The sequence below is a fragment of the Callospermophilus lateralis genome, chromosome 4, assembly GCF_048772815.1.
Source record: "Callospermophilus lateralis isolate mCalLat2 chromosome 4, mCalLat2.hap1, whole genome shotgun sequence".
In the NCBI taxonomy this organism is placed as follows: domain Eukaryota; kingdom Metazoa; phylum Chordata; class Mammalia; order Rodentia; family Sciuridae; genus Callospermophilus; species Callospermophilus lateralis.
Window position 1 is genome coordinate 39576992 of NC_135308.1, and position 24093 is coordinate 39601084.

At 32.4% G+C, this 24093-nt stretch overlaps 1 protein-coding gene across 5 annotated transcripts in view; it reads right to left on the bottom strand.

Annotated features, from left to right (window-relative positions):
• Window positions 1-24093, bottom strand: part of Pcm1 (pericentriolar material 1) — a 92379-nt gene that overhangs the window by 4219 nt on the left and 64067 nt on the right. For 3 of the 5 annotated variants that reach the window (XM_076853742.1, XM_076853744.1, XM_076853741.1), the window contains 13 exons: window positions 23816-23872; window positions 21438-21610; window positions 20995-21126; window positions 16798-16918; window positions 15118-15276; window positions 14747-14883; window positions 13280-13414; window positions 10266-10463; window positions 7808-7870; window positions 7433-7568; window positions 6867-7027; window positions 3416-3488; window positions 1995-2251 (listed from right to left, as the gene is read on the bottom strand). In XM_076853742.1, coding sequence (XP_076709857.1) covers window positions 1995-2251; window positions 3416-3488; window positions 6867-7027; window positions 7433-7568; window positions 7808-7870; window positions 10266-10463; window positions 13280-13414; window positions 14747-14883; window positions 15118-15276; window positions 16798-16918; window positions 20995-21126; window positions 21438-21610; window positions 23816-23872 — 1802 coding nt within the window. The remainder of the gene's footprint in view (window positions 1-1994; window positions 2252-3415; window positions 3489-6866; window positions 7028-7432; window positions 7569-7807; window positions 7871-10265; window positions 10464-13279; window positions 13415-14746; window positions 14884-15117; window positions 15277-16797; window positions 16919-20994; window positions 21127-21437; window positions 21611-23815; window positions 23873-24093) is intronic. The other 2 variants (XM_076853745.1, XM_076853743.1) reach the window with 1 other exon arrangement.

The following is a 24093-nucleotide window of genomic DNA, read 5'->3' on the forward strand; positions in this document are numbered from 1 at the left end:
GGAATTCTATGATTTTCTCCTGTATCCATACTTATACGAATATATCAGAAACCTAGAGTTCATCAGAAGGTTTACACATCTGTAGCTGTGAGCATACTGTTGAGGTATGTTTGTTCAAGAGCTGATTTACATAGACTGAAGAAAGATGTATTAGTAATTATAAAGCGGGCTAAACTAATTAGAAAAATGACTTGTTTCTTAATATGTCTACAGAATGCATCAGTACTATATCAAGCAGAATATAATACTTATAAAGTTTTCAATAGATTGACTCCATCAAGGTTTGATGAAAGTATGAATTTAATAATTTACCTTTGTGATCATCTCAAACCGTTTTTGCCTTTCCCTTCTAATTTTAATAGCATAATTTTCTATGAACTAGTAACTAAATAGAAACCATATGCTTTTCCTTTTCCTGCAAGTCTACCCACCGACTCTTTTTTCAGATTCATTTTGTACTTATATGATAGCAGAGCAACCTAATATACCTTCCTTCTTTTTTTTCTTTTGGTACCAGAGATTGAACCCAGGGGTACAAATAACTACATTTCTAACCCTTACTATCTGGCCTTGAACTTGTGATCCTCCCACCTCAGCCTCCTAAGTCACTGGGATTACAGGCATGCTTCACCACTCCTGACCCTTTACAATTTATTTGATATTCATTAGATTATTCTTTATAGACCATGAATTTAACCATTTACTTTCTTGCACAAAAATTTTCATAAGTCTCTAAAATCTCACTTCAAATTAATTTCAACTAGGTAATTCATCTAATTTTCAGTTTTTTGTACAGGGGATTGAACCCAGGAGCGCTTAACCACTGAGTCACATCCCCAATCCTTTTTTAAATTTTATTTAGAGACAGGGTCTCACTGAGTCGCTAAGTGCTAAATTGTTGAGGCTGGCTCTGAACTTTGATCCTCCTGCCTCAGCCTCCTGAGCTGCTGGGATTACCGGCTTGCACCACCATGTTTTATATGCATACATTTACTGTCGGTGAGGTAAACAAAACAGTTTAAGAGGGTTGCTTTCTTCTAATGTTTTTAAAACATTATAAGCACCTTTTCTCAGGAATTTATCTCTAAAAAGTAAATCAATTTTAATTTTTAAAAAAATGAAGTACCTTTCTTATATCTAGAAGTACTTATTGAGGTTCAAATACTGTTAATAAATATTTTCAATTTTGCTAAGGAGAGAGTAAAGTATATAAAACATATACACCCAAGATCCAAAACATAACTTGCTACTGTAAACTTAATTGAAACAACTGTCTAGAGTAAAATTAAACTTACTACTATCATAACTACAGATTTCCTAGTATATTTTTATGCCATTCACTGTATAGAAAAAGGACTCTATTTCTGTGAAATTGTTCTATTTCACACACCAAATATAAACTTTTAGGTTTAGCAAAGACTTATAGAATTTCTTAAGTAGCTGAGAAGTTAAAAATGAGTAGTGTATTGCTGGGCATGGTGATGCATGCCGGTAATCTCGATTTGGGAGGCTGAGGCAGGAGATCCACAAGTTCCAAGCCAGACCCTGTCTAAAAAATAAAAATTAAAAAAAAAAAAAAAAGAGAGAGAGAGAGAGAAAGAGCTGGAATATAGCTCACTGGTAAATGCTTCTGGTTTTGATCTCCAGTATCCCACCCCCAAAAAAGGATAGTATGAGAGATTAATGATTAATGATGACTCATGTATCATTATTACTTCAGATCTGAACTGAAAATGAACTCTTCCAAAGTTTCCACCTATAATCAAAACTATAAAAAGAATAGCCTTAAGGTTTTGGGATGGTCATCTTAATTCATTATCACTCTTTGGCTAAAGTTCAAAATAAGCGTGAATATGAAATAAAAATGCTCTCAAGAGACCTAAACCTAAACCTAAAGCGGAGCTTGGTTTATACACTTAAAATGTTAACCTGAATATAAAAAAAATGCACAAAAATGAAAATAAAAAATAACTGGAAATGTAAATGATACATACATAGTCATTCACTAACACTGGAGATTCCGTATCAGGACTTCCAGCGAGAGAGCTTTCAGGAGTTTCCTGAGCAGATTTAACTTCTTTGACTCTAGGCACTAAGGTTTCAATTTCAGTTAAAGGTAATGGCAAAGGGTTAGGTTGTTTAGATGAATCAATAGTGGTAAGCGAGTCCTTATGGGCAGCACTATTTAAAGGTTGTTCATTTTCCAAGATATTGAGGTAACAAGGTTTCACAGGAGAGCTATCTTGGTCATCTGCATCAAAACAAAGTCTTAATTTTACATCAGTGCAATACCAACAGCTGTTAAATTTACAATAGTAAATAAATACAATAAATAAAATACCAAATAAATACAATAGGCATGAAAGAGAGTAATCAAAAGGCACTTATAATCCCCCAAAAAGGGCAATTAAAATCTCTTCTTGGCTGTGGTTTACAAATTTAGTCCATAAAATCTAATCTGGAAACATTAAATAAATTAGATTCCTGGTCACCTGATTCTAGTGAATTAGAATTTTCCAGAGTTAAGGCTCATTTGTATGGTTTTATAAAAGGTGTCCTGCAAAAAGCTCATGTGTTGGGCAACAGGAATATTCAACAGTGAAACAATTAGATTATGTGAGCTGTAATCCCACCAGTAGATTAATCTATTTGATGGGTTAATAATTTAAATAGACTACTGGGTGGTAATTGTAGGCATGTGGGGCATGGCTGGAGGAAGTAGGTCACTTGGGGTATGGCATTAGACTGTGTATCTTTTCTTTTAAAATATTTTTTTAGTTGTCAATGGGCTTTATTTATTTATATGTGGTGCTGAGAATCCAATCCAGTGCCTCACACATGCTAGGCAAGTGCTCTACCACTGAACCATAACCCCAGTCCTAGACTTGGTATATCTTGTCTCTGAATCCTTGATCTCTCCCTGCTTCCCAGGTGCCATGAGCCAAGCACATTCCTCCACCACACCCTTCTGCCATGCTATGTGCATTATTGTGGACCCTGAGCAATACAGTTCGCCAACTATGGACTAAACCTCTGACACCATGAGCCCAAAATAAACTTTTACTTACTTTCTCTAAGTTGTTCTTGTCAGATATTTTGACCACAGTAACAAAAAGCTAACATTCCAAAGTATGGGTTTAAAAAAAAAAAAAAGTCTCCTTTTATCTAAAGATGTTCCTGGCAGAATTTTTTGTTGTGGGTAAATATCTGTCAAATATTTGTAACTGCTTTTGCAGAAACAAAGCTCTCTTATAAGTTTTTTTACAAAAGATTTATTGGGGAAAAAAAGGATATACATCAAGTCCCAAGTGCCTTTAAACCTACATTAACTAAAAATTTATATTTGTTTTAGTTTTAAACCCATAAAAGGCACTTTAGGTGAACTTTAAATTGAACAATTATTTAGATTTCTTACCTTTACTAGTGGGTTCTTGTTCTGATGAAACATTTGTGCTTTCAGCTGTTTCTTCAAGGTCATGTTGTTGAACCTAGACAGAAAAAGATATTTTAATAACAGGGCTTTAAAATATGTGGTCACTATAAAGGAGATAGTTACTACTATGTGTGTGGTTTTTGTCAAACAAGGAAATTAAAAAGAGTTCCTAAAAATGTTTTGAGTAAGCTTTGGATGCAATGACAAGATGGCTAAGTAAAAAAGTTTACTTTCCTTAGACAAAACTCAAAAAAAGTTGGGTGCTGTGGCGTACACGTATAATCCCAACAACCCATGAGGCTGAGACGAAGTTCCGGGTCAGCCTCAGTAACTGACCCGGACTCTATCTGAAAATAAGCAAGACTCTATCTGAAAATAATGTAGGGATGCAGCTCAGTGATAAATATGAGAGCCCTGGGTGGTTCAATCCCTAGTAATACCCCCCAAAATAAACAAACAAACAAACAGAGAGACAGGCAGATAGATAGATAAATAAATAAATCCCTCAAACAACTACTCAGAAGTCAGGCACAGTGGAGCACGCCTGTAATCCAAGCAGCTCAGGAGGCTGAGGCAGGAGGATCACAAGTTCAAAGCCAGTTCCAGCAACTTGGCAAAGCAAATAAAATATACAAAAGAGGCTAGGTATGTGACTCAGTGGTTAAGCTCCCTGGGTTCAACCAGCACTATATCACTCCCCACCTAAAAAATAAAAACACCAATTCAGAAAACTGAAATAAAAATAGATGCCATTACTTCTTTTTCCTCAGACTTGTCTTAAATAAAACTAAAAGACACCTATATACATAGACATTAAGTGAATGGGAGAGGAGCAGACGAGGAGAAGAGGAAGATGAACAAAGCCAGTTGCTTTCAGCCAGAGAAGGGAACAAAAACTGAGGGTTACAATTACAATTGGAAGTTATCAGATTCTAGGGTGGAAGGTATATGATGGTAGAGCTGGTGATGAAAAAGAAGTGGTGGTGGTAATTTTAAAACTGTGTAAGAAAAATATGGACTTCTAGGTTCCCATCCCAACCTCAACAGAAAATAAAAGATTTTATTTTACAGAAATTGAACGAGTGAGCCTGCACACCTTGGGGGAAAAGGTGGGGTAAAGAAGGCACAAATGAGGACACAGTAAAATGTCACACTGAAAACCAAAGGATTTAATGCAAGTCTGTTAACAGTGGACACTCGGCCTCATTCCCACATTTAGCTTCAGAATACCAGTAGTCAAAATTATATACCCTTCTTTTTAAGAAACCACACTACTCTGAAGAAAAGACCAAGAGATACTGACATTTCAAAGTTAATATTAGAAGGCTGGCTGTCTACTGAAATGCCCCACAGAGGAACCAAAAGGAACCAAACCAGTTTCCTGCTATACATCCTTTAATATAAATACCTAAGGTTTAGGAGATTATTTGAAGCAAGACTCCAGGTGGGATAGAAAAAATATAATGCTTCCATGAAATAACACCACTACAAAAAAACAGCAATTAAAAAAAAAAGATGAGTGGGAAAGTAAAAGTGTCTTTATACCAGAGTTAAGACCAAGGAAATCTTCCAGAAAGTACAACAACAACAACAAAAAAATAAAGCAATGGAATAAAAGGGAAAAAGGAGAAAACTAGTTGGTGATCAACCCACTAGGGCTAACAATATCTGATAATATTAATTCCAAAGGGAGAGAAAAGAAAAAATGGTGGGGAATTAAAAAAAAAGAAAGAAAAAAAGAAAAGACGACGACGACTACCAAATTGAACAATAGGATATAAATTCAAAAGACCTACAAGTATGCTTATGACATAAATAAAAGGAGACTTGCAACAAGGTATACTATTACAGTATTTCAGAACTTCAGGAAAAAACATCTTTTAGAACAGGCAGGGGGAAAAAAGAGATAAAGGATGAGAACTAAGAAAGCCATGGTTTATTTCTACAGCAACACAGGAAACTAGACAAGGAAGCAGCACCTTCAAAGATTTTAAGGAAAATATTTTCAACACCAAATAATTAAGACTTGCATACATATATAATGTATAAAAATATCATGTATTTTGTCAGGCATGGTACTAAGCCCCTGTAATTCTAGCTCCTGGGAAGGCGGTCAGTGTGCCCCTGAGTTCAATTCCCATAACACACACACACACACACATACACAAAACAAACAAACAACAACAACAAAAAAAAAAGACACTTTTTTTTCAGAGTTACTAAAAGATATGCTACACCAGGGCTGGGGTTGTAGAGTACTTGCCTGGTGTGTATAAGGCACTAGGTTCAATCCTCAGCACCACATTAAAAAAAATAAATAAATGGGGTGGGGTTGTGACTTAGCAGTAGAGCGCTCACCTATGCGAGACTTTGGGTTCAATCCTCAGTACTACATAATAATAAGTAAATAATATCATGTAATAAATATCGTGTCTAACTACAACTAAAAAAAATATTTTAAATAAAGATATTGTGTCCATTACAACTAAAAAAAAAAAAAAAAAAAAAAAAAATTGAAGATATGCTACCTCCAAATAAGGCAGTTAGCCGAAAGAAAGAAAGACTGGATTCTAGAAACAGAGATCTGAGAAAGAAGATAAATAAATAAATGTAAATTCTATATTGGTAGCTATTTTGTAGGTCTAAAGAAGAGCCAAATTTAGAATGTAGCAAAAGGCAAAATGCTCCAGAAGAAAAAAGGAAGCAAAAAAAAAAAATGACAAATTTAGTTTATACAGAAAATTTTGCTACTGGGGAGTACAGCAGAAAACTTTAAATGTTACAAGAAAATTAATTTAAAAAAGTGAGGAACTTATTAAATTCAGGAGAAAGATATACAAGGCTAAGAAATAAGCAATATTTACTTGCTCAATAGTTAGTAATATTAACAGTTTAATCAAGTCTAAATGATGGTTAAATATAGACAGACACACATATTAAGAAATATTGAGATTAAAGAGCAAAAGAAATTATATAAAGTGTTGCCTTTGGGACAGAATAAAGTGAAGGCAGAAAGGGAAATGATTTCATTTTTGTTACAAACTTTTTCATGTATAACTAGGAGAAAAATATAAAGATCTTCTAAAGTATTTCATTGTTTTTTAAGATGTTACCAAAAAATTAAGTATTAAAATGTTTTAAATAGTTTGGGCTGGGGAGATAGCTCAGTTGGTAGAATGTTTGCCTTGCATGCGCACACAAGGCCTGGGTTTGATCCCCAGTACCACCCAAAAAAAAAAAAAAAAAAAAAAAAAAAAAAACAAGGTTAAACATTACTAAATATAAAAACAAGTGTTTCAGATTTTAATAAGTATACTAAAGATGCTTATATCCATGAAAATGGGATTGAGAAAAGCTATATATTTTGACATTTTTCAGAAGGTGCTTGTTTTCAATAACTGAAATAAAAGTTTGCCAATCTACACTGAAATACCTGACTGTCCTGTTCAATTTCTTCATTAGTTTCAGTGTTAGCCTGAAGTGAAGTCTGGACATCTACAGGGCTCTCTTCAAACTCTTCTATTTCTTCATCCTCATTCTCATCTTCTCCACTTCCATAATTAGTTAAAGCTTGAGTTTCCGCTTTAGATAAATCTAAGTTGATTAATACAGAATTTTTAATAAATTTCATCATTTAATCTTTTTTGGTTTGGGGGGAGATTTTTTTGGAAACTGGTTGCAAACTCCTGGACTCAAATGTACAATGACTTCAGCCTCTGAGTAGCCAGGACTGCAGGCACCTGCCACCAGGCTCACATCATTGAATCTTATGGGCCTGGTGCTTAAAATAGAGTATATAAAATCTTCAAACTGTAAATACTAGAAATTGTGGCATAAAAAGGCCAGGTAATTTAATCAAGACCACATAGGTAATTTAGTCAAGATCAAATCAGAATTAAAATTCAAGAGTTTGATACTTACTTCTATTCTCATTATATTTCTCTAAACTGTTTAAATAAGTGACCAATAAAGAACCATAGTTCAGACTTTTAAACTTACTAATAGATACTGGACATCCTTCACTTTCTTCATCTTCCTCTTGATCAGAAACATCAGATCTTACATTTTTGGGACCTTCGGCACCATATACTTCAGGTGTCTGAATCTGCTTAACTGTTTCAGTCTCATCCTTGTCCTAGCAACAAGTAATTTAAATAATTAATTCCTTTAGATACTGTAAAAGGTACGTAGTTAAGAAATACAAAGATCATTTCTGACAATCTAATTTGATTTTCAAAAGAAAAAAAGGTTTTTCAGAAGAAATAGCATTTGATGATATACTCTGCTCTCAAATATTAAGGTAAATGCTGTTAAAATTATTTCATATTTTGTTCCAAAAGCATTATTTATAGGCACAAATTAATTAGCACATACTTTGTCTTCATCATCAATCTCTCCAGCAGGTGAGCCATGATCTCCTTCAAGAATCCTTTTGGCCTATTAGCAAATCCATTAAGCAAAACACGTTGGTAATTCAGTAAACAAATATTGCATTTTTCATCATGTATAAAGAAAAGAATACTTTCTTAGAAATGTAAAGTCAGTTCTTTTGTTTAAGTCTTTCAAATTAACAAAACTAAAAGTAGCAGTACTTACCTCACTATTCCTTGGACATATAAAAAGGCATCTCAAATTTATTAAGTAAAAAATAAAAACCATCATTTTCTTCCTCCAAACCCCATCCTTCCTCAATCTTCCCAACCTCTAAATGGCACTTCATTCATCCTGATACGTAAACTAGAAAACTGGGAACCAGCCTTTGCTTACGTTCATTATTCATCTCTAAACCAATGAACACCTCACTGACTTAATGATTATCATACATTTGTTGTTGCACACCCATCTAAGACATTAGCTTATAATTTCTTACCTGGACAATTTGAACAGTTTTATAAGTGGTCCCCCCACTTCTCTCTCTACTCTCCTCCAGTACATGTTTAATGTGGTATTCAGGAATTCTTTAAAATTGAATGTGAAATTATGTCACTGCTCTTTTCAAACTTCCCCATGAGTTTCCATCATATAAAGTAAAATATAAATAAATAAAGTAAGTTTTTATGTGGCTTAAAATGCTCAACAACTTGACCTTAAAAGAGAATGAAATGAAGGGCCCCTATAAAATTGAGAACAACATCTCCATGCTGACAGTAAGGTTGACAACTTCTAAGCCTGACAGGTTCCAAGAGCACTGAAAATGACTTTTGCCCCCTGCCCCTGCCTGTCAAAAACAGAACAACTAAATCTGCATATATTTGTCTCCTTTTGTTGCTTTTTCTCTTTAAAAAAGCTGTCCTCACACCCAGAATTTTTGAAAATGAAGTTGCTTCTATCTTTCTTCAAAGCTGGCTCTGAATAAAACCTATTTTTCTACCAAATTGCCTCTGAATGTTTCTGGAGCAGTAAAAAGCCTAGCTTCTTCCCTGCTACCAATATTTCTGCAGCCTAGTCCATCTTTACAAGAAGATACATCACCTATATTCTTACCACTTCCCTCAATATGCTTCTTTCCTCCATGACCTTTTCTGTTCTCCAAATGATCAAGCCTTCCGTACAGTTGTTACACTTATCTTTGCATGGAAAGCTATTTCCTTTCATTTTCATTATGAACTCTTCCTTTTTCATGGTTTAGCTTATATTTCACTCAGTCAAAGGTGAAGACTACCTAGCTAAAGCAAACTGAAAGGAGACTTTCTTCTAATAATTTAATATGGTGTTACGCTGTTTTATTTTCGTTAAACTCTAAAGCAATGGCTAAAATGAATTTATGTCTGGAATATAAATGTTATAAAAATATGAAGTACATGGGCTGGGGCTGTAGCTTAGCAGCAGAGTACTTGCCTAGCATGTGTGAGGCACTGGGTTCAATCCTCAGCATCACATAAAAATAAACAAATAAAATAAAGGCATTCTGTCCATCTACAACTACTAAAAAAATTTTTTTAAAAAAAGTATGAAGTACATAGTTTGACTTTGTCTACTTTAGATTCTAAGAAAGAGAGGTTATTTCTTTTTATCTGGGTCTTGGCCTGCTTCCATTCTCATGATCAGAGGGCCAAGAAAAGGGTGAAGATCTGGGGGGAAAGCTTCCTGGTAAGTCTAAGATACAGGCGGAACCAATTCATTCAAATTCACATGGTCAAAATTAGTTTGACAAGGGAAAGAAACTACAGGAGGATATGAAACTAAAACCCTAACCAACAAACAAGGCTGTCTGTTGTTGGAACGACCTCTGGTTGATATATATTCTTGGAGACTCCTTGGGGACTGGTAACAGCCAGGGCAGGTAGTTGACCAAAAAACTAGATACCCAGTCCTCCTCTTCTCTTTGGAGACCTAAATAAGTCACAGTGAAGTTAAATAGATGTGTGACAATGTACACTTAGCATCAATTCCTATCTGTATTCTGCATTCGTGATTTCTTTTTTTTTTTTTTTGCAGTGCTTGCTTGGGATCCAACCCAGGGCTTCACACTTATTAGGCAAGTACTGTACCACTAAGTTACACTCTCCAACCCCTGCATTTCTAATATTTATTGTTTTTACTTCTGAGATTTAATATGTAGTATATGTATGGGACTATAATCTGATTAAATGATTTTACTAAAAATAACTACTTTGGCTGAGATCAAATAAATTTAGGTATTAATACTAATCATGAACCATACTTAGGGCTGGGGAGTTGGCTCAATAATAGAGTGCTTGCCTTGCATGCATGAAGCCCTGGGTTAGAGCCCTAGCACGCATGCGCACGTGCATGTGCACACACACACACAATCCACTATATTTATAGGCTAATTATAACTATTCCTAAAATCAAAATCAATGTTATTTACCTCCTTGGCATAAGACTGTATCACTCCAGCTGCTTCTATTTTCCTTTTGCATCTCTGTTTAACAGTTATACTATTATTATCCAAATCTTGCATGAGTTTAAAGAAAGCCAATTCATTAAACAACACTTCAGATATCTCCACAAGAAGGTCTTCTCCACAGTCCTTCAGTTTTCTGCCCGCAAATTTTGCCAGTGAATCCTATGCATAGATAAACCAAATGATTTTAAGATCAGAGAAAACTTCACTTGTGGGCACAGCAATATACATTATTAAAAGATTAAATTATAATACTGACTTGGAGAAAATCAGTAGTATTACTTTTAAGTACTGAAAAACTTAAAACTAAGGAAAGATAGTTAATATTACTAAGTTACTAGGAATTTTGCTAGTCCTGCTTAAAGATTATACAAGGGAAAGCAAATAATTATGGTCATCCATAATTTTAATACTTATTAATATAATTCCTGGGCACAAACAAAACAGGGGATTCCTAATCGCAAAAAAGTTTTCAGATAGTACATACTAGGCATATAACTATGCAATACCTTTATATTACAGTAATGAGTCATTAAATACTGTGAGAGAAAAATACAAAGTCCTCCACATCTACATGGTATCAGTAATTTAGTTTCCCCTTTATATTAACCAACCAGTCATTGTAATTAGAATTTTCTTCAGAATAAGTTTAAATGTAAACTTTAGTTCAAGTTGAATTTTAGCATCATCAAATGAAAGGGACAATATTATTTTATTCTATATTCTACAGTTAAAACTACTTCCCTTTTCTTTCTTTAAAAAATATAGAATGCCATTTAGAAATAGACAAGCAAATACAAGCAATGTCCCATTATCCCAAACAAATAGTATCTAGTTCAATCACAGAAAGAAGTACTCAAAAAAAAAAAAAAAAAAGTACTCAACAAGGCTGAGTGCTTTGTGAAAAAATTCTTGAACAGATTTCAAAAGGAAAACTAGACAACAATAATTTAAATTCCAGCTCATGAAAAAAATTTTAATATTCTAGGTGGTATTTCACATAAAGTAACTTGCATTTTCACATATGTGGCCCTACGAAAAAATCAGGAATGGGATGCAAAAAAACACATTCGAATTTTCTTAGATTTAGATAAAAATCTTATTTCCAAATTAATGCTTTGGATTCTGCGTAAAAATAAGGGAGAGTTGTGTGGATCTTGATAAAGAAAATATGTTAATTACAAATAAATTATTTCTCTTTCAGCTAGATTCTAAAAGTTATTTCTTCCTGTAGAAATAACCTGATTAAATTTACTAAAATTCATTTATATACAAGCTTTCTTAAAGATTTTTAATACTTCAGATATTTCTGCAAGAACATTTCCATAGTCTTTTGGTTTTCTGCCAGCAAATTTTGCCAGAGAATACTATTTAAAGTATTCCTACAATGTCACCACCATTGATGTCTTATATTCCTTATAAATTCTGCACTGGCATTATTAAGTAGAGTCTGGACAGTTTGAGCCTATTACTGAATGTATAGTTTAGTTTTAATATTAACATGATGGAAATTTGCACCTAATCCAGGGTTTAAAAAATTAACCAAGTGATAATACTATATTTCAAAAGGAAAACTAAACAATAATTTAAGTTCTAGCAAAGTGATAATACTATATCCACAAACAATATAAACACAAAAAACGGAAGGCAAAATTTCATAGGAAAATTATGCAATAAAATGAAATTAAGGGGCTGGGGATGTGGCTCAAGCGGTAGCGCGCTCGCCTGGAATGCGTGCGGCCCGGGTTCGATCCTCAGCACCACATACAAACAAAGATGTTGTGCCTGCCGATAATTAAAAAAAAATAAATACTAAAATTCTCTCTCTCTCCCTCTCTCTCTCTCTTTAAAAAAAAATTTAAAAAAAATGAAATTAAAATGTATTGTCTAATTTGGAGTAACAATATCTTACTGAGTCATCTCAATGGGAAAATGTTAGGTAAAATGTAACAGTAAAAGTGTCTGACATAAGGAGAAATAAAGTTTTCTTATTTAACACAGGATTTTTCAACCTTTTCCCCTTTTTTTATGGTGCTGGAGACTGAACGCGGGGTCTTAAGTATGCTGGGCAAGCACTCTACCACTGAGCACACCTTTAGACCTCAAACTGGACATTAATGATATTTAAAGTTATATAATTCTGTTATGAGAGAATGCCCTGTACATTGTAGGACATTTAGCAACATGTTTGACCTTTATCTAGTACTTCCCCTCCCACTTCCCTATCTCCCTCTATCATACTTGCTGTATGGTACTCATAAAATGTCTTTAGACATTATCAAATGTCTCCTGGAAGGCAAAAATCTCCCCTAGTTGAGAACCACTGCCTTGATATAAAGTTACTGTACATATGAATATAGAATATGGATTACTAAAAGCTGGGAAAGGTTGGAGGGAAAGGGGATACAGGAGGTCAGCTGATGGGTACCAAAAGGAAGTTCAATAGAAGGAATAAGTACTTGTGTTAGAAGCACAGTGAGATAACTGCAGTTCACAATAACCTATTATATACTTTATGAAGATCTAAAAGACAGGAGTTCAAAGTATCTAAACATAAAGACATGATAAGAAAACGGAAATGCTAATTACTTTGATCTGATTAGTGCTAAAAAGTTTTTACAATTGATAACTGGTTTCCAGTTTCTAAAATTTCCTAAATTAGTCAAAAACTATCTTAGAAAAAGTCACAGAACATTTTAAACTTAAAATGTTCTTACTGGGTAGAGAAAAAGAATCAAACCAATAGATTTTTAAATTGGATACATGCAATTCCTAATATTTTTTTAACGAAGAAATACACTAAAAAGTGTTTAAAAGGCTGCTAGAATGAATGACTACTTAAATAAATCATGTAATGTCAGAAAACAGAAAAAAAAAGAACAAAAAAAACCCACCCAAACCAAAACACCTCCCACCCCCCCAAAACCAAACCAAAACAAATTAACTAGGTGGTAAGACATAGAAGTATAAACTCTTACTTGCAATATACTTCCAAGTTGCTTATGAAAGAACTTCACAAACTCCTTGCTCTCATCATTTTGCTGGGTAAGAGTCAATACCATGCGTCTTACAGAAGTGAGAAGCTGAGAAGAGCATATTTCATCCATGTGCTCCTAAGAAAAATCCTAGTTGGTTAGGATTTCTTAACTACTATTTAAAAACTTTTAATCCATATATTATGAAATTTCATGTCTCTTGCACAAATAATTTTCATACACATTTTTAGAAAGATTCACTCATGAGAGCAAACTCCCACCCTACACACATTGAGTTTTGCAATTTTGACCAACATACCAGTTAAAAGCTAGTAAAATATTATGTGATCTAACACCTTTTATCATTTTCTTTCTGTATTAAAGAGAACTATCCATGCTAGTTCCCATCTGCATGTCTTTCTGTTTATAGTTCAATTAATTTCAACTACTTTTACAATCCATTCTTATTATCTTCTAATTCAGGGTTTCTCAAACTTCATATGATAGACATCCTGTATATCACAGGATGTTTTGAAGCACACTGGCTTCTCTATCCATTAAATGCTAGTTAGTTATACTTCTCTCCAAAATATCCACAACCCTGGCCTCATCCTAACAATGAAAACTGTCTCTAGATGTTATGAAATGTCTTGGATCAACAATACCCTCTATCTTTCTTAACAAGCCACTTTAGGTATGTTTCTTTTCTTTTTTATATATTTTTAAAATGTCAATGGACCTTTATTTCTTTATATGCAGTGCTGAGAATCGAACCCAGTGCCTCACACATGCCAGGCAAGCGCTTTACCACTGAGCCACAACCCCAGCCCCGGGCATGTTTCTTTTTAACTGTCCTTTAAAATTATGTGTGAACTACAAAATAATCTGAATTACCATTAATTTTTTAACACACACACACACACACACACACACACACACATATATATGTATATAATTGTGAATGAACCTTTATATTTATTTATTTTTAATGTGGTACTGAGAACAGAACCCAGTGCCTCACATGCTAGGCAAGTGCTCTACCACTGAGCCACAACCCCATCCCCTACCGTTAACTTTCTAAGATGAATCTAAAGAACATCTATTATCAAGTAATCTCCACGACAGCAAAGGGCTTGATTTGTTCACTGCTATCTTCACAAAACAAGACATAAAGTAGACATTCTACAAATATTTTTGAATGAATAATACTGTGTAATCATTAAAAACATGTAATAGAAAAATAATAATCTTCAAAGATGTTTTAACAAATGAAAAAAGCACCATGCATGTGTACAAAATAGTACAAAAAGGTTCACAAAATGTTGCTGGGGCTATCTCTGGGTGAAAACTAATGGGTCCTTTTTGGCTTTTTTCTTTTGTTTACTTGTATTTTCAGGATTTACTATAATGAAGTCTTTTGAATGAATCAAAAATCAAAATACAGATATCTTCTAGAAACAATAAGTTTACCTTCAAAAAAGGAATGACTTCTTTCATAATTGCTTTGATCTGTCGATCCAGCTGCTGAGTATCAATTCTAGGACACGGGATGCTAGAAACTTCACTTACAGGTTGTTGTGAACTATGATTTTCAATAATGGGAGTTTCTATTTTTTAAGAAAAATGATACATTAACAAAATGAAGCCTATGTCACTATACATATATATTTATGCCACATTTTAAAGAATGTTTAAATTATGATAATTTTATGCTAAAAAAAGGGAAATATATGCAGTTTTTAGCAGTCAAACAATTAAGAAAAAGCAATAAAAAGAAAATTATTAATATGCCAGGTACGGCCTTTAATTGTTTCAAATATCCTAATCAATCTAAAACACACCTTCTGAGTTATTAATTACAGTGGTGGCGGAAGCAGCATCTGTATCCTCAATAACTCTGCAGGTGCATCTCATATTTGAGTTACTTTCGGCCTCAGTCTTCATACGCTCATATTCTCTCATTCTGGCTAATGCCTGATCTAAGTGAATCACTGTGTTACCTGCATTTGGAACAGAAATATTTTTAGTATTCATAAAAGCAAACTTTTCACGTATTTCTAAAAAAATAATGTTTGAATCTAAGTAAAGAAAATTAGCTTTAAACCAGTTCTATATTAATGGGAAACTTTCTTTACATCATCACATTTATTTACCTAATCTTTACAGTAAGTAACCCTATAAGGTAGGCAACAGTGTGTTCATTTTCAGAGAACTTAAGTAACCTGTCAAAAAGATTTCATAGTCCAGCATAAAAGTAGTGATTTAAACTCACGTTGACCATGAAACCCATTTTGTTCACTATATTATGTTTCATTTAAATAGTAAAAAAGAAAATAAATTCCAAAATATCACAAAAATTCTACAGAAAATGATCCAAACTAACACAAGCAAATAAGGTAAGGAAAAAGCCTATCAATGAGAGTTCCCAATTCTCCTATGTCCACTTCAAACAATGTTAGCAGTGAAAGGTTGTTGAAAAAGAAAAAAAATCAGTAAAAAAAAGAATATAGCCAACACTTTAAAAGTTAGTAATTCAGAAAGGGAAGGATAAGCAAAGAGGGAAAGAGTTCACGTGGAAAACTGCCTTTGAAATCATATCAATCATCTTCTCCTCATATGAACAACTAGAATAATGGCACATCAGATTATATTATCAACAAAGTGCCCTGGAGATCTGAATTACTGACGATTTTGATATCCTTTAATAGGCTGCAGCATAGAAAAATGTTATCAGGTATATTTTCTTTCCTCTGATTTCCTTTCCAAGTTTAGCACTGAAGTTTAGTTTTGTTTTTTAAAGTTATGCAAATTCTTTTTACTACTCATGGGGGAAAAACACAATGTGCCATGCTTTAGCATTACCTGAAAAATTTTTATATAGGTTATTTATGCCAAGAAATGTGAGTTCTTACCTCACACTATGAAGTTAATATTTTTAGTGAAAATGTGTTTGAATAGGCCTGAAGTTCTCCCATTAATTTACTAGGTTTCCTTTAAGAAAACTTCACTTTAAGGAGAAGGAAATTAACATTTTTGAACTCTTATTATTCATGCTAGAAAGTTACATACATTTCCCCCAACAATACAGCAGGTATACAGGATCACTGCTTCCTTAGTATTTGCAGAATCATAAAGATTAGAAGATCTGCTCAAGGTCAAAGAGTTAGGAATACTGTAGACTTGAGACTTTTAGGTCCATATTCTTTAAAACGCATATTGCCTTTCCAGTTGTTTCTTTCTTTCTTTTTTTTTTTTTGAGTTGTAAATGGACACACAATATCTTTATTCATTTATTTTTTAAAAAATATTTTTATTAGTTATTGATGGACCTTTATTTATTTATTTGTTTGTATGTGATGCTGAGAATTGAACCCAGGGCATCACACATGCTAGGCAAGCGCTCTACCATTGAGCTACAGCCCTAGCCCGATCCAGTTGTTTCCTTATTAATGCAATTCAAAGACTGCATGAGATCAACTTAAAGTCATGTTGAGATGATTAAAAAAAAAAAATGCACTTACCAAGATCATCTGTTGCAAAAGGTTCAAAATTTGAAGATACAGACATGACACTAACATTATCAGCATCATTTTGTTCACTTATTTTATGTGTTTCTCTTTCAAAGTTCTTCTCAAAAGTTTCCTAAGTTATAATAAAATAAACAAAAATCACTAATATTTCCTTAAAACATTTTATAAATATTAAAGATCTAACAAGGAAACAATATTTGCATAACATTATACATCTTAAAGAGATATTCCATCCAAGCAAAACTGTGACAACCAACATTACTAAAGGATAAATGCAGGGGCTGGGGATGTGGCTCAAGTGGTGGCGCGCTCGCCTGGCATGCGTGCGGCCCGGGTTCGATTCTCAGCACCACGTACAAACAAAGATGTTGTGTCCACCGATAACTAAAAAATAAATATTAAAAAATTCAAAAAAAAAAAAAAGGATAAATGCAAAGTCACAGAAAATATTAAAATATTAAGGAACCTTACAGAACACTTTTCATGTAGCTAAAAAGTCAGCTGATTAAAAATTCTAAACTGAGAAAATTAATTTTTAATTAAAATTTAAATTATTCCTACATCTTTATGGACATTCTCTTATTTCCAAACCCTAACAATATGTAGTACCTTACTTTAACATTGTCTCATATTAAAAGAAACAAAAAAGTATAATTAGTATTTTTTAAAGTAGTATTTTATTTAAATATAATTTACATACAATAATGCACCCACTTTAAGTGTACCGTTTGAGGAATAATGACAAAAGATACACTTCTGTAAACCGTTTTCTGAAAATAAAGATCACTTCCACCAGCCCAGAAATTTCCTTTGTACCTCTTTACAATCAATCCCATTGTACCCCAATTATATGATTTCTTTCACTGCAGATCTGCTTTGCTTGTTCTAGAATTTCATACAAATGGAACATACAGTGAATATTCTTTAGTGTACTTCTTTTGCTCAGTGTGTTTCTGAAATTAATCCCCAATTGTTGTGTGTTTCAGAAGTTCGTCATTTTTTAACTGCTGTATTTTTTTATCCACAGTATTCCCTTGTGTGGATATATCAGTTTATCCATTCATCTCCAGTTTGAGGCTATAATGACTAAAAAGATGCTATAAATATTAGTGTATAAGTATTTTTGTGGATATGTTTTCACTTCTCTTGAATGAATACCTAGAAGAAAAATTGCTGGTTCATATGTCAAATTTATGTTCATCTTTAAAAGAAACCTCCAAACTTCTTTCTAAAGTGGTTATGCAATTTTACATTCCCCACAAGCAGTATAAAGAGTTTCAGTTGTTACATGTTCTAACCAACACTTCTTATGGTCAATCTTTTAAATTTTAACTATTTTAGTGGGTGTGAGGTAGTATCTCATATAGTTATAATTTGCATGCTAGTAATTTGAAGCATCTGTTCAAACTTCCTGCCAATTTTTTTTACTAAGTTGTCTTATAATGAAGTTGTAGAGTTACTATGTAGGCCAGCCTCTCCGAACACTACCTTTTGAAAAGCAGAAAGTTTTATTTTTATAAAACCTAATTTTCATTTTTTTCTTCTATAGTTAGTCCTTTTTGTGTTACTGGTCATGCTGGCAATTTACTATAATCCCAGTAACCTGGAAGGCTGAGGCAAGAGGATCTCAAGTTAGAGGCCAGCCTTAGCAACACAGCAAGACCTTGTCTCAAAATAAAAAATAAAATGGGCTAGGGATGAAACTCAGGGGTAAAGTACTCCTAGGTTCAATTCTCAATATTAAAAAAAAAAAAAAAAAAAAAGCAAACATACAATGACAAAAAATCCCCCCCAAACCCCAATGCCTACTATTATTGGGGTTTTTTCCCCAGTGATATCGTTGGGAGGATTCTCCCCCATTTCCTCTTAGAGAGTTTTTATAGATTTTAGTTTTTATAGGACTCTGTCATTTTAAATTAATTTTGTGTACAGTGTGATAGAGGGGTTATTTATGTCTCATTTATATTCTGACTGAAACATTCAAAAAGTATGTTTTTTCCATGTTCTTAAAAATAACTAGCTATTGATCTTTTATTTTAAGTTACCATCATAGCAGAAAAGTCCCTACAGGAAACTGCTGTAAACACTGAATGATGTGTCGCTGCTGGTAAAATGACATTGATAGAAAGATGTTGACATTAATGCTGAATTTAAGTTTTGAAAGAAAAAGTAAATAAACTGTATTTAATTATTTTTTTTTAAATTGTAACCTTTTTGTTTCAAGTCCCTACTTATTCAAGTAGAATACTGTTTACATTTTACTGTAGATTTAAAATCCTGTCAACTTAACTTTATTTTAAACTTAGTCCAATTTTCAAAATTTGCTATTGATGGTGCAGACCAATGTGCTCAAATCTTTCAAAATAATTGAAAATAATGCTGCCTATATAACAATATGAAACTTGGATAATAAGGAGAGGTACTAGAGTTAGGGATACAAAATTACTGAAAAAGATCTTTAAGAACAGACTTTGCATTCTCTTCCAAACTATTACAATGTCCAATAAACTTTAATATAATCTAATCTATTTTTTATGCATATAATGCACAAAAAGGAGCGCACATTTTCAGTTAACTATAATAATGATTTATCCAAAGGAATACTTCTTAATTTATATGTGAATTGTATAGTCAATGAAAACCATGTAGTTTTAGACACAGGTTTCTGTTAACAATAGCTTAGAAGTTAGATCCTAGTGGAGAAAGATTTTAAGAAGAAAAAAAATACACAAAGAAGTATTGTTTTCAATAGGAGTTTAAGCTAAAGAGAAACATTAGAAAAAGTCCACAATAGTTCTAAGGAACTTAGTCTATCTGAAGAAGAGATAAAATAATCTTAAGGAAAAAAATCAAGATCTTCTCAAAAAACTGTGTGTTAGGGGCTCAGTAGTAGAGCACTTGCCTTGCATGTGTGAGGCATTGGGTTTGATCCTAAGCACCACATAAACATAAATAAACTAAATAAAGGTATTATGTCCATCTAAAACTAAAAAAATATTTAAAAATAAAACCCTTTGTGTTAATAGTTCAACACCATAGTATGATTCCAACTTTCTACCTAGAGCAAATATTTGTGAATCAAATCTTCATGTTAAGAGTTGTCCTTAAAAAAAAAAAGAAAGAAAAAAAAAAAGAGTATTTGCTATCCCAGGACCATATACATCTTTTATAATAGAATCAAGACACTTTAAATAGGTGATTTCCAAAAATACTTAGTACATTATCCCCTTTAGTATGGTAGCAATTTTTGAAGAATTTTTTATAACTTTAATTAATTAATTTAATGTGGTGCTGAGGATCAAACCCAGTGCCTCACCCATGCTAGGCAAATGCTCTATCACTGAGCTACAGCCTTAGCCCCTATGGTAGTGATTTTGTTACTTAAGTCATTCCATCAAAATTATGCACACTGAGTACTATTTTCTATCATGCTCCTCACACTCTTCTACATTTCCAGGGCCTTTTTACTTCATTCAAAAATTTCTCCAAGTTGGGCTGGGGTTGTGACTCAGTGGTAGAGCACTTGCCTAGCACGTTAGGCACTGGGTCTGATTCTCAGCACTGCATATAGATAAATAAATTAAATGAAGGTTAAAAACTTTTTTTAACAAATGTAATACATTAAATTATATTTTCCCTTGATGATTTTCTTTTTTCCAGGCTCTTTTTCACCAAAAGACCTGATTTATCCTGTACTAAGCAAGGGTTTTTACTGTGATATCTATCATTTATGCAGAATTTTTTGGTATTTCCCAACATATTTTGATTGTATTTTCTATTTCATCCTCAATATAAAGTAATAGATTACACTCATCTTTATTTTTAAAGCTAAAAATTAAGCCAGAATCAGTGATACAAGCCTGTAATCCCAGTGACGTGGGAAGCTGAGGCAAGAGGATCGCAAGTTCAAAGCCAGTCTCAGCAATTTAGCTAGGTCTTAAACAATTTAGCGAAAACCTGTCTCAAAATAAAAAATAAAAAGGGATACGGATATGGTTCAGTGGTTAAGAGTCCCTGGGTTTAATCCCCAGTACAAACCAACCAACCAATAAACAAACAAACAAACAAAATTTAAAAAGCTAAAAATTGAATATATTACACATATTCACAGTTTGACAACAACCTATTTAACTTTTGTTCACTGCATATTGAAATATGTCCATGTTTTTCTAATTATTATCAGCTTACATCATCAGTAGTAGCAAGGCTTTCACTGGGAGTAAGCTCTGAGTTTGAAGCTATCCAAGTACCAGAGTTCACTGACTTTACATTTTCCCCTTCTTTTTCATGGTTTTCAGAAATATGTCTCGATACTATATCCTAAATAAAGAAATAAAATATTTATGAAAAAACATAATGCTTAATTCCAAATTTATCTTACAAATGGAAAAACAAATATAGTACTTCACATCTCACAGGTTAAGTGTAAGAAATAACATTAAAGATGAAACATGGCAAAATTACAAAGACTATCTATAATCCACTTATGCTATACAATAATTTTTAAATAAAATGTCAAGAAAAACAAATCAAAATACATGTAGAATTAGGACATGCTTCAGTCTAAAAAAGTAACCAGACATTATCATGAAGTAAGGTGATAATAGATAGGGTTGGAAAAAGAATGATACCTGCAATGCATATAAAGCCCTCTGCCTTAAGTAGTCTGTATTAAGTAGTTGAAGCTCATGGAAGAGTTCAATAAGAAAATGTGGGCGAGATTCATTTTGAGATATTAAAGTAGCCACTTCAGAATAAATAGTATCCCGCAAAGCTTCAAACATAGAAAAATCACTCCCAGTTTCTGGAAGATACAAAAAATCAGGAAGTTAAAAAAAAAAAATCAGGAAAGTTAATACTGATAAAATATCTTCATAACAATTCTTTTCATTTATGTCCTTACTTTAAGCTTTAGATTTCTTAAAAATTAGAATATATTTCTGTTGCAGGACATTTCAAGTAGAAAAATAATATTAAAATTATCAAAAACAATCTGAAAATATAAAAATCAACACTATGTATTAAAGAAATACTGAAATTCAAGGATAACATGAATCACTATATAAAACCACATTTATTTCTCAATAAAAAACATTTGGAAAATTTTATATACTTCATGGGGAAAAAAATCAGTAAAAATTTTTCAGCACTTGAATGAAATAAGTTCAAATAATCTGCCTTGTTTTTTGCTAATATGAACTTTATAACAGAAAAGAAAATCCATTTATTTTTAATGTTGAGAACTGCTAACAAAAGCTACTATTTTTAGGTCTATATGGTTATTAGGTTTACTAATTTTCAAATTTCATCTACAATTCCGAAAAGTGCTATACTGATAAATAACTAAATTTATAACATAACAGATCAATTTTACTACAGTATTTTATTTACGTTCTCAGTATTAATTGAAGCAGGCAGTGACCTAACTAAGTTTTTGGTTTCCCCGAATTTCAGCATCTCTATTATTAAGCTACAATTCTACTATATGTATTTATTGACAACATGAAATGATAACTCTCAAATGTACACAGTCATACTCTTAATTTTAACAGTTCTTAACTAGGAACTATTCCCACTGAGTTCTCTCTGGAGGGAAAAAAAAAAAAAAAAAATCTCCAAGTGGTTTTCCTAGCTAGCAAATTCTGTAAACTTTATAGAGCAATAGTAGAACTTCAAGAAGCCAGTCTCAAGTTCTGCAAAAATCAGGAATACCTCAGAGAACCATGCTTTCAAAACGTATGCAAAGAACATGAATTTAATTGATTTCTGAGAGAGACAGATAAGGAAATGCAAAAGGAATGTGCTCTAATGAAAGAACTTTCTGCTAATTAAGTAATTGAACAACTTCAGGTCTCAATTTCTGAAAGCATAAAATAATAGTAATACAAAATGCAATTTTCCTATCTTACCTCAGATAGTCATGAAAATAAAATGAAATGAAATGCTGAAGTTTTCTTAGTTTTAAAATGTTCAAATGAGACATATTATTATAAAAGTGACATTTACTATAAACAGAAACCAAAACTTCCTTTAAGAAACCTCTACTTATAGTAAAATTCCAAATATGATTTGATATACTATCCTGTTCTTTAATCATAGTTGTTTGATCTTGAAAATGTTTTTTTCAAAGGTAAAAAAACAAAGGGTTTAATGACATCTTTAATATCAATATGTGATAAAATTGTCACTCTAAATTTAAAAAATTATTTCTACATAATGAATTATCCTTCCTTCCCTTCTACAGTGATGAAAAGGGTATGTCAATTTCTCCTCCTAGATTATTATTAATTAGCTTTTGCTAGGAAAGTCCCTGATCTTGGTGAAGTTTCTCTGATCCTATTTTGATTTTATACTATTTTGAGAGTTCTTTCCTTTGCAATTACTACTGATATTTTTTGTCAGTTCTGGGTCCTTTCCAGTTTCCTAAAGGTTCAAAAAGTCTTTCATTTTTCACTCCTGTAGCAGGAGTTAAAGAATATTAACAATGCTAAATCATAAAGAACCATATTTAATCAAAATAGTTTACAGAGCAAGATAGTTTTCTTGAATTTTTCTAATTTCCATCTTGTATCTTTATCACAGTCTGTCATGGTTGTTTTTGTTTGATGGCTTCTTATTTTTCAATAGATATTAACTGGTGATAAAAAAATAACCGTAATATAAAAATATCTGTTTCAAAAATATTAATGCTTTGAAATATTCAAGAAATATAAAATAAGTAACTTTAAAATATTAAAAGCTCAAAAATAGTTTCTATTACCCTTATAAATATGTTGGTTAGGTTTCATACTCTAACTGTAAAACAAGAAAAGCAGCCAATTTTACCAATCAAAATAAAAGATTTCAGAATTTTATGAATATGAACTTTTTCATTTTTATAATAGTCAAATAACATACACTAAGCTAAATTGTAAAAAAAAAAAAAAAATCAGAACAACATAACTAAGAATTTTAGGACCAATGGGAAAAAATTCACAAAAGTGGACACCAAAACTAAGCAGATTGTTACCTGGCGCTTCATTGCATGCATTTCTGTTAGATTGCTGTAGTATTCTCCTAGCATGTGCTGTAGGAAAGGGCAGACATAAGGATGAACATAAAATGTGTATGAGTAGTAAAGACAGGGTCTATAATATGAATAAGTGAATGAAAAAAAGAATTAAGCGAAATTTTTAAAAATTTGCCTAAGTGAAATGTTATCACAAGGTATGGTTTATTGTTCTATTTAAAAGTAATCTCATTAGGGAAAATCTCAAAAGGTTTACTATTATAAACTTACATTACTGT